Source organism: Pseudomyrmex gracilis, unplaced genomic scaffold, assembly GCF_002006095.1.
Source record: "Pseudomyrmex gracilis isolate BER0280 unplaced genomic scaffold, ASM200609v1 scaffold_98, whole genome shotgun sequence".
Lineage (NCBI taxonomy): Eukaryota > Metazoa > Arthropoda > Insecta > Hymenoptera > Formicidae > Pseudomyrmex > Pseudomyrmex gracilis.
The window spans coordinates 10,152-20,804 of record NW_018020682.1 but is presented as its reverse complement, the minus strand read 5'-3'; the positions used below and the strand labels follow the sequence as shown (position 1 = coordinate 20,804).

At 32.8% G+C, this 10,653-nt stretch overlaps 3 protein-coding genes across 6 annotated transcripts; 1 reads left to right on the top strand and 2 right to left on the bottom strand.

Annotated features, from left to right (window-relative positions):
• Positions 1 to 1,304: 1,304 nt before the first annotated feature.
• LOC109855758 (sarcoplasmic calcium-binding protein 1) lies at positions 1,305 to 6,121 on the bottom strand. 4 transcript variants are annotated; one of them, XM_020430327.1, is made up of 5 exons: positions 6,060 to 6,121; positions 2,544 to 2,710; positions 2,340 to 2,469; positions 2,027 to 2,130; positions 1,305 to 1,878 (listed from the first exon to the last, which is right to left on the bottom strand). In XM_020430327.1, the coding sequence occupies exons 2-5, from the start codon at positions 2,664 to 2,666 to the stop codon at positions 1,750 to 1,752; spliced, it is 486 nt and encodes a 161-aa protein (XP_020285916.1). In that variant the 5' UTR covers positions 2,667 to 2,710; positions 6,060 to 6,121; the 3' UTR covers positions 1,305 to 1,749. The 4 variants fall into 4 exon arrangements, with proteins under 4 accessions (XP_020285916.1, XP_020285914.1, XP_020285913.1 ...); XM_020430325.1 differs by lacking the exon at positions 6,060 to 6,121 and adding an exon at positions 3,551 to 3,861; XM_020430324.1 differs by lacking the exon at positions 6,060 to 6,121 and adding an exon at positions 3,400 to 3,544 and having other exon boundaries at positions 2,544 to 2,733.
• Positions 5,196 to 9,176, top strand: LOC109855757. Its single transcript, XM_020430323.1, has 10 exons — positions 5,196 to 5,307; positions 6,098 to 6,232; positions 6,340 to 6,444; positions 6,735 to 6,878; positions 6,949 to 7,131; positions 7,217 to 7,355; positions 7,464 to 7,585; positions 7,770 to 7,993; positions 8,299 to 8,469; positions 8,581 to 9,176. The coding sequence occupies exons 1-10, from the start codon at positions 5,256 to 5,258 to the stop codon at positions 8,857 to 8,859; spliced, it is 1,554 nt and encodes a 517-aa protein (XP_020285912.1). The 5' UTR covers positions 5,196 to 5,255; the 3' UTR covers positions 8,860 to 9,176.
• A 1-nt stretch (position 9,177) lies between these two features.
• Positions 9,178 to 10,001, bottom strand: LOC109855759 (U6 snRNA-associated Sm-like protein LSm7). The gene is made up of 3 exons (XM_020430328.1): positions 9,844 to 10,001; positions 9,528 to 9,705; positions 9,178 to 9,432 (listed from the first exon to the last, which is right to left on the bottom strand). Exons 1-3 carry the CDS (start codon positions 9,847 to 9,849, stop codon positions 9,293 to 9,295), a joined length of 324 nt encoding a protein of 107 aa, XP_020285917.1. The 5' UTR covers positions 9,850 to 10,001; the 3' UTR covers positions 9,178 to 9,292.
• Positions 10,002 to 10,653: the final 652 nt, after the last annotated feature.

Below are 10,653 nucleotides of genomic sequence, written 5' to 3'. Positions count from 1 at the left end.
TATTACGGACTACACATCACTATATGCGTTTAGTCCTATTCTTATAGGTCTCAAATTGTGAGTTTAAATATAAAACCAAATGCAAAAGCGTAGTTTATTTTTTCGTTGATTTTTCTTGCTGACGTGTTGTAGATCGTTAGGAAATGTTATGTTTGGGAACATCTTGACATTTTGTATCTACAAGTTTCAACGTGTTAGCTTGAAATTTTCTATGTCGACTGCTGTAAGGATGAACCTAAACTTGATGATGTGTTGGGCCATTTTTTTTTTTTTTTTTTTTATTATTATTATAAATGTGTTTTATTTGTTCTTATACGTGTGTATGTAAATACTAAAAATAATTTTGCGAGTTTTTGATTCTTAGTAATCAGATGTTGAAAGGAAACATAATAGATTCTTTTATTTTTTTAATTTTTCAATTAATTTAAAGTTTCTTAAGTTGTTTGTGAAAAGGTGCGATACTTTTGCACACAATACGTATATACATAGAAACTTTTTGTAACAGTGTGTGTGGTCTCTTACTTGGATAAAATACCTAATAAAAACTACTACTATGTTAAGTGAATTACTAACGTTAATATGGTTTTGCACTATAAGCTACGACTTAAACATACCATCACAAATTTGAACAGAAAGTCCCCACAGAAAGTTTTATATGGATCATAACTTTTATACAATTGTCGAGAATTACTGTAAGACTAAATCAGAAAAAAAAAAAACTTACTAGTTAAATTAGTATGTCTCATATTGTTACTAAAATGTGTCTTTGTGTACATTTGAATGCATAAAAGATAAAGAAGAAAGAGGTAACTATACGTTAAACGATATTCGTAAAAAAATACGTCGTAAAAGTGCAGTACGTTGACGCAGATGTCGTATGTGTATGTATGTGTGTGTTTCATGTATGTAGGGATATCTTCCGCAGAGCGTGACGTTTATTAAATAAAATTTGTGTATATTATGCTGGTACATTTCGAAGAATGTCATCTAATGTTCTTCGATTTAATATTGCACTACGTGACAAATTGTACATGGCATATCACTATAGAAGCTTCGATATAAATGTCAAGTATATTATACGAAGCAGAAAAGAGAAGTGTAGACGTCAAATTGATTTACTTGTAATGATGAGTAAGAAAAGAAATAATAAAAAAAAATAGAAAAAAAAAAAAAAACGAAACTGTCACAAAATAACATGTACAACGTACTGTGTGTTATCACATAAATATAAATAAATATGAATTACATTTTATTCTGTGTTTGTACCATACAATTATATTATAGTCATATAGCCATTTATTTTATAGTCATATTATCTTGCTTTATTTCTTTTGTAAGGAATCTCAATCCCATAGGTTTATATTTTTACATACATTTGTGAATTTTTCTCGATAACTCTTTCATTTGTTAATATTATTATTTTTTTTTTTTTTCTATTTTAATTATTCAACACATTTGTGAAGTCAATGAAATTTGATGAGAGATAATTACTCGTAACATCTTGCACAATTATTTGGCATTTTAAATATGAGAACTTTGTTTTTAAAAGTCTTATTGCTAAACTTATTGCTAATATAATTATTCAAGTTATAATACAATAATTAGAGCATAATTAGTTATAATTACAATAATTTGAAACAAGAATTAAGATATAGATAAGCTAAATAGAACACCTTGTGTGTGCGTCTTTTATATATAAGAATGTGAGGGATTGTTTTGTTATTTCGATATATATAACAGATGTTCAAGTTATGATTTCTGTCCTATCGGCCCGAACAGGTAGATTGCTGGACAGTTTTCGTCGGGATTACCGAGAAATTGAGCGTATAATTCTTGATAACGTGACAAAGTCAGTCCACCTCGCTTTCTATCGTCATCCTATCGGCATAACAATTCTTATGAGAAAATTTTATTCTTCATCAGACAAAGTGATTAAATAATTATTATGTTTGCGAGTATATGTATATGTATATATACCTATGTAAACCGAAAGTAATTTTGATATTTTTTTAATTTTTCCACTTACATTTAAAAGATTTTGATAAGCTTTATCGAGAATGTCTATGTTATCCACAGCGATCCTCGAAATACAGTCGTATCGAAATTCTTCGGCACCAATTACGCCATCCTCTAAAACAGATAATAAAAAAAAAAACTATAAAAAATCATTTTTCTTTTTTTTTTTCTATTTAAACTTGAGTTGTCAGTTTTGGTCATCGATCTGAATTTCACAATATTAAAATATAAAATATATTCATGTATTAATCTCTCTCTCTCTCTCTCAACAAATTATGTTGTAAATTTGCAAGTTTGTGAAAATTTAGAAAATTACACAATACCATTTATATCGATTATCTTGAAGTGACTATCGATGAACTTTTTCATTGCCTGGGGAAAATCGTTGAAGGAACGACCGACGCAACTATTTTGTACAGCTCTTTTGAATTCTTCTATTGTTACCAAACCGTCCTAGAACAGAAGCACGAGCTAATTTTCGAATGTATGCGGTTGCTGTAGGAAAGATAATATATCTTGCGACATACCTTGTCAAAATCTGCCAAGTCAGCTATTTCCTCCCACAAAGAATGCATAATGTGAAGATTTTCTTGATATCGATTGTAATTAAAATCACCTTTGCCTTCGATTAGCGTCATTCTCAATGCCATGCATTCAAAATCATGTTTGTCTAACTGTCCATTGTTATCTATATCTGCAGTTACAGTGTGTGCTTCACTATTGTGATTTCTTTTAATTGCGAATTTTTGTTCAATTTTTTTAAATCGAAATTTTTTACAAAAAGTATTGAAGCAATAGAAAAAAAAGAAAGAGAGAGAGAGAGAGGAGAAAGAAAAGTGTAAAAAATATAATTATAATATATAATATATATAATTTTATAATATATATAATTATAATATATAATTATAATGTATATAAGGTGTGAGAGAGAGAGAAAAAACTCTTTACACTAAATAATTGTTCTAGATAGTTCCTATATAAGATTAATTTGACATTGTTCAAATAATTCGCAATTAAAACAAGTGCAAACAAATATGACGTATTATTTCAAAAGTTTCAAACCGGTGTTAGGTTTTTTAAATCTCTTCAAGTTGTACTTGAAATGTTAAACAATATTGTTACTTTATATCTCTTCTTTCTTATTAGTTTTTAGAATTATTAGTTTTTAGAAGCAAATATTGTTAGAGTAGTTTTAACTTTCAACAAAACGATATACAGGATGTGTGTATATACTTTTACAAGTGTCGTACAAAGTGATTGCTAAATGTGGTAGAAGATAAAAAAAGAAAACTCGCTTCTCTCTCTCTTCTTGAGATAAAAAGAGAGAGAAGAGAAATAGAGATGTCATATCTTTATCGTTGTCTTATAAACAAAAAGTTATACCAATTTCTGAGTATCGCGATTTTTAGCAGACGCAGCTTTGTACATGCCTCTCTTCGTGTACAACCATTGTTTTTCATAATTTTATTGTTTTCCACCGAGCCCCGAATCAAACTCGGACCTTTGCGAATATTTCTTTCACGTTTCTACTAACCGTACAGGAACTTCACTATGAAATTAACGCGATCATCCCAGCTGTACGCCATCTCTCTCGTGATTATAATACCCTCTTTGCGTCTCTTTCCGACACGTAAAAAAATTCTTATAAGCGTCGAACCGATAAATAAACCCAAATGTCGTTTCGAACCACTGCGTTCCTCTTGATCGACGATAACTCTTTCTTTTCTTTTTTTTCGTTGGTTTTTGTTAATTGAGACGCAAACCAGGAGACACGGTGCTCCGACACGGAGAAAGTGCTCGAGGAGAACAGTGGTTTCGCACTGAACTCCGCCAAAATCCTACCTCTAAACTTCGGTCTAAACTTAGATAATCCCCTCTGAGCGCGAAAGATACCAAGTCGCGGTGGTAATAGAAAAGAAACTGTTTTTTTTTTTTTTTTTGTGTTTCAGTGGCAATGGCGACTAATAGAGAGAGCGATGACGATGCGGATACTTCGGTTGTCGATATAATTTGCATTTTTATTTTAAACAACAAATTGTTTTTTCTCCTTGTAATTTATATTTTATTTCAAAATTACTCGAAATAGGTTTTCTATTTTATACTGATGACAAAATCAAGACGAATATTGCTATTGTACAATATCGTATGAACAGAACGCTTTGGCACTGAAAATGGGATCGGTTTCACGTTAATCACAAGGCAAGTGACGAAAATTCTGACGTTACATCCGCGGTATCTAAACAGCAGTATCTCATATCTCCCCGTACATGCGTTACATCTCACAAATTGTAACAACGGTGAAATTTTTTATCCGCTCTATTTTCACGGTTCTAGATAGACATCTGAATAAGGTAGTCGCGGAGACATCTGAATTCCAAAGTGAGCGCACATATTTAAGCGGGAGATTCAGAGCGATCCGAAATTAACTAAAGCTGAAATCGGACTCGACCGAGAACTTTCCTTGTATATTTACTTGAGCGCAATCAAGTGCATTTGGATGAAATATTTGTATATATATATATATATATATTTTTTTTTTTTTCAATGTCAAATTTTTCTCTCTATAATATAAAATTCATTAAAATGTATATAGATATATCTTTTTATTTATATAATTAATTTAATTGCGAGTTTTTCTATGTATGTACACATATGTGTACTCTATTACACATAGTTTAACATTAACCATTTTTGGGAAGATATTGCATTATATGTGTTCTCTCTCTCTCTTTCTCTCTCTTACGTAGATATTTCATCGATATTTTCTTTATGGGATTATTCTACAATTTAAATGGAGGTCATGTTGAAAGCTTCTTTTTCTCGGGATGGTCCCGATTTGTTCTCTTGGTCCGCATAAATGTATTTTTGTACGCAGTCGGTAGACACGATGAATCGTCACGAAACATGTCAAAAGCAGACAGTACAAAAACACGCCCACACAACTCACTGCGACAAATTGCCTGGGTGAGGCTCAAAATGCCGCTGCATCGGAAACCCTTTTTCCCGCGCATTTAAAAATAATTCTCCCGGTAATTCGCTCGAAAATGCATACCGGTATTGTAATCGGTACGTACAGAGACGAGTGAAAATAGCCTGAAAGAGATCCGAGCGATTACAGGTGAAACGAGTACTCGTCATATAAGGCATGCTTTCGTCGGCCGTTCGTTAGTTTGAAAACGCTAGCTGTCGCGCGTGAAACTCTGTCGCGTCTGAATCTCCGCGCGCGTGGAAAGATCGATATGAGATCGAAATTTTGTTTCGTGCTGATCGTGTTGCCCGCCGTTTTCCACGGTGAGTGCGCAATTCAAAAATTTTGCTTTAAAAAGTGCGTTTTTTTTTTAATTTTATTTTATTTCACGTCAAATTTTCATTTATCAAGTAATGTATAAAGGAGAAAAATTATGTATAAAGAAGAAAATTATTCTCGCTATTATATACTACTTGTAAAAAAAAAAAACAAGCTCTTCAAAATCGCCCTAAACTTGATGGTTTGTTTTTTGTCGAATATAATATACCAAATGGAATAAGCAGTAAATTGAATGTGAAAATTGATTAAAATCGATGATCCGAAGGTTTCACTTCCGTTTCTGCATTCGGGAGAAAACGATGGCGCTAATCACCGGAGATTTCTCTTCAAACGCGTATATACGTCGCCGCGATATCCGTTTCTGAACAGCTAACCGGAACGTGAAAGTTTAGCACGCGTAACGATAATCTCGCAGCCACAAGATATTGATATCTTTTCAATCTCTGACAATATTTGCTTCATAAAATCGGTTCTTTCTATTATTCTATTGTTCACTGTGCACAAAAATACATGCATTTATTATTACAAAGCATATTGAATACTTTTAATAATGCAATTAAACGATGAATTCTTGAAAACGGATTTTTAACGATTTGAAATAACACACCGCAAAAGAGCATCAGATATCAGATGTTGAATAAGTCGTGTTTAATAAAGTTCGCGCTTATCTGAGTTAGAAAAGAAATTTATTTTATTTTCGAACGAAAGAAAAGCGAAACAAATTGATATAACTCACAGATAGTTGTATTCCTATATACGTTGTATTATCTTCAGCAAATACTGCGACGGAAAAAGGCAACTCCGAAGAAGTTCCTTGTATAGACAAGAACAAGTTTTATCGAAATCCCAAGACTCCACCGCACAGCGTCTGGTCGTCGGTGGAATGTAGCAAATACTTCCTCTGTTTAGGTATAATACGATGACATAAGATATATAAAGAAAATAAATATTACAATTTTCATCACATTTTTTATATATATTTACGTCGTAAAATGTCTACTAAATTTGTGTTTCAGATAATGAAGTGTACGAATTTAAATGTTCGCAAGGGCTTCTTTTCGACGTCTTTAAACAGATATGCGACTTTAAGACAAACGTCGATAATTGTGACGTAACTTCAGGTACATATATGTATAATATAAATGAAATTGCATTTACGCAACTCGAGCGCGAAAAGGAAAAACGCGCAATAGAGAAATATATGTCACCCGGCCCAACAGCAGCAATTAGAAATCACGATAACGTTCCGACGAGTTTGCGTAATGCGAGTTTTTTTTTTTTTATGGCAGTGCCATGTTGTATATTCTAGAGAGATATACCAAATGTTAACAATCCGTTCGTATAACAAATAATCCTGGCCTTCCCAACTATGTGCTGAATGGTGATGTGAAATCTTAAAAGTTTCTCGTAGACGCTCAACCAGCTAAACCGTTGCTCAGAGATGGTAACTGCGATGAGGAAAGTTTGGCTTGCGGGGATGGCACGTGTCTCCCGGCTTTGTACTTCTGCGACGGGAGTGTCGATTGTCCCGACGGTTCCGACGAAGGATGGTGTGGTAAGAAAAAAAAAAAAAAAACAATATGTAGCATAAAAATAAAATAACAACTGTCAATTTTATACTGTAGACATGCGACACGATACAAATGCCGCGCCGGTTTGCGACGCGCAGAAGTGCCGATTACCAAGTTGCTGGTGTTCCAAGGATGGGACTGAAATTCCGGAAAATCTCACTGCACACACAGTGCCACAAATGATAACGATCACATTTGATGACGCCGTAAACGCCGACAATTTCGATTTTTATTCAAGTAAGTTCTATTATAAGTAACGATTTTGTATTCAAAATTCTGAAAATTTGAACAAATGTTTTTTGAACACGATTTTACATTATAGAAATTTTCACGAATGACAGAAAAAATCCGAATGGTTGTCCGATAAAAGGTACTTTTTATATCAGTCATCAGTATACAAATTACAGAGACGTGCAATATTTGTGGAACACGGGCCATGAAATAGCCGCGCATTCCGTTACGTAAGTACATCTCGTATTTTGCATGTGATGATATTGAAGAGAAACCAACAACAAAACATCATCTATTTTGATTCAATGCGAAACAAATTGAGAAATTAACACACGCAGGCATCGTGGACCAGAAGAATGGTGGGCGAAAAACGCAACAATCGAAGATTGGTTCGACGAAATGGTCGGAGTGGCAAACATCATTAAGAAATATGCAGCGGTTCGTATTGGCGATATCAAAGGTAGAAATCTTATTTTCTTTTATTTAGTGTCAAGATCGCGGAAAGAGAAGATTCCCGTTGTATGAAAGTAGCAATTTAAATTCATACAATAAATTTTACCTGAGAAAAGAAAACAAATATATACTATCGCGTGTTATGTCCGCTTGTCGCGTGTTTCTTATATTGCCGATAATGTATGTCGTAGGTATAAGAGCCCCCTTTCTGCAGATTGGATGGAATCGCCAGTTTCTGATGATGTCGGAATTTGGTTTCGTTTACGATTCTTCAATAGTCGCGCCATTCTCCGATCCACCTTTGTGGCCCTACACGCTTGATTACAAACCGCCACATTCGTGCATTCAACAACTTTGTCCCACTCGCTCTTTTCCAAATATCTGGGAACTACCTATAAATCCACTTTTAGCGAACGTAAGTAATTAAATTGGAAATAGGTTTTATTTAAAAAATACGAAGAATGACGAAAAAAACGAGATTTTGAAAATCTTTAAGGTCCGTACGTACTCGTAACAATTATATGTTATAGCATATGTGTGTGTTTTGTTTTTAGATAAACATTTTATATATATATATATATATATATATATATATATATATATATAATATATATATATAATATAGATAAAAGATATATATATCTTTAAATTTCATATCTAAAAAAGAGAAAAGATTAGAATATTCTCCGATAGTAATGTTTTATGTGCAATTTTGTTTAGGAATATGTTTGCAACACTGTGGATTCATGTCCTGATAATTTATCTGGCGAAGAAATTTACAAGTTGCTCATGCTAAACTTCAAGAGGCATTATCTCACGAATCGGGCACCTTTTGGCTTACACTTTCACGCATCATGGTTCCAAAATCCAGTATATTTTTATGCCTTTAATGTAAGTATTAAAATTAGGGTTCGGATCTCGATAAGATTCAAATGATGACTATTTAAAAATTTCAAATATATCTCTTCATACTAATAATCAGCACTATGTTTGTGTAATTAGAGATTTGTCGATGATCTACTTCAACTGGACGATGTATTCTTTGTTACGAGCCATCAGATTGTGGAGTGGATGCGCAAACCAACATCTCTCAATGAAATCGAAAAGTTCACACCTTGGCAATGCACGAATAAACATTTTGAAACGTTTGAAATTGCCTGTACTTCACCAAACAGTTGTAAATTACCTAATCGAGTTCTCAAGTCGTTCAGGTATTTACATACATGTTTTGAATGTCCGAAACAATATCCGTGGGTAAGAAATGAATTCGGGACTGAATAAACCTAATTAATAAAACCACAAGCACTTTATCATCTCATCAAAAGTAGAAAGAAAACTTAATCCAGAATAGTGTTGAATTGGAAATTCAAATATATATAAATATATTCATACACATATGTATAGTCTTACATTAGGTACTTATTGGTTTTTTATTTTAGTTTCAAATTTTGCATTCATTTCATCTGTCATCTTCATATTGTTTATGTTACTAAGAATTTAATTGCACTATATGTGACACAAGTGCATATTATTTATTATAAATATAGAAATAAACACACTTTTAGTAAAATATCTTTCTGTTCTATATAAATATATATAGCTCTTTTTAATTGTAAAATGAAAAATAAATTATCTTTTATTAGAAAAATGGAAAGAATTATATTTATATCATTTCTAAACTTAATACATTGTATTAAGATAATGTCCATCCTACTTATCCATCTTGTTGAATAAAAGGATTCTGAATGGATTCCATGCCATCGACAGGGCAAATAAGCACAACAGATGTTCCTCTACATACAACCAAGCCTAACATGCGAGTGTCTTGATTTAATTTGTATGGATCATCTGGATCTATAAAATACAAAACATATATAAAAATGGTATAGGTTATTTCTAAATATATGCTAATACTATAGAACACAATTAATTGTTATTGTATCAATTACCTCTAAGATATTCCTTTGTGTTATCAAGCACCAGATTAAGTAAAGGATCATATCCTTTGAGTATACCTTCGGCTTCTCTACCTCCGGCAAATTTTACCCTTATATTCTTTTCGAGGTATTTAGAAAGATCAAGAATACTCTCTTTTCTTTTCTTCTCTTTATGTTCAGCATTCGGTTGCTACAAAAACACAAAAACAAATAAAAAAAAAAAAATCATTGTACTCAAAACTGTGATTGTGAGAGATTAAAGAATGGAAAAAAAGGGCAAGACAGAAACTACTAAAAAATAACAAAATATACAACTTTTTCTACTTACTGACATGATTCCGAACACAAATCGTAGAACTTATATATATGAGCCAAACCCTCTTTTAAAAATCAATACAATTCATGCATGCGACAATTCGTAAATTATATTATCAAAGAGGGCACGTTTTTGGCGTGTTTATATTACAATTGTAAAGGTTAGACTCGTGTGATATATATATATATTATATATACACATATAAATTTATATATATATATATATATATATATACAGAGAGAAGCCTGAGAGCGACCAGGTCCATAAAGCCTATGTCACACTACGGATTGGGATTGAGATTGGGTTGAAATTTGACCAATCAGAAGAAAGAAAATCAATCCTAAAGCCTATGTCACACTACGGATTGGGATTGAGATTGGATTGAAACTTGACCAATCAGAAGAAAGAAAATCAATTCTAAGTTTACTGATCTTCGCTCTGATTGGCCAAATTACAATCCAATCTCAATCCTAATCCGTAGTGTGACATAGGCTTAAGTTTACTGATCTTCGCTCTGATTGACCAAATTGCAATCCAATTTCAATCCAAATCCGTAGTGTGACATAGGCTTAAGAGAATGTGTAATCACTTTTCCGCTCCGTAAACTAGCGCATGTCCACGGGTGGTACACATTGGAACTACGCAGCCGGTCCACGAGCGACATGTCGGTGCGAATGTCCACAGCGTGCGGTTCTATTCTGTGCTATGTGCACGAGTTTAAATGGTCACTTTCTTTAAGTGTGTGAGTATATTCGAGAGCGTGAATTTGATTTTTTTTGAAATTTAAAATGACCGATCTCGCGATGAGAAGATGAGAAAGGA

Coding starts and splice junctions, on each gene's coding strand:
- LOC109855759 (XM_020430328.1), bottom strand. Junction 9,433..9,527: donor CACAAAGGAATATCTTAGAG/GTAATTGATACA, acceptor TGTATTTTATAG/ATCCAGATGATCCATACAAA.
- LOC109855757 (XM_020430323.1), top strand. CDS start 5,256: ATGAGATCGAAATTTTGTTTCGTGCTGATCGTGTTGCCCGCCGTTTTC. Junction 7,994..8,298: donor TAAATCCACTTTTAGCGAAC/GTAAGTAATTAA, acceptor AATTTTGTTTAG/GAATATGTTTGCAACACTGT. Junction 8,470..8,580: donor TATATTTTTATGCCTTTAAT/GTAAGTATTAAA, acceptor TTGTGTAATTAG/AGATTTGTCGATGATCTACT.
- LOC109855758 (XM_020430324.1), bottom strand. CDS start 3,476: ATGAAAAACAATGGTTGTACACGAAGAGAGGCATGTACAAAGCTGCGT. Junction 2,470..2,543: donor ACTTGGCAGATTTTGACAAG/GTATGTCGCAAG, acceptor CTTCTGTTCTAG/GACGGTTTGGTAACAATAGA. Junction 2,131..2,339: donor CAAGATAATCGATATAAATG/GTATTGTGTAAT, acceptor TATCTGTTTTAG/AGGATGGCGTAATTGGTGCC.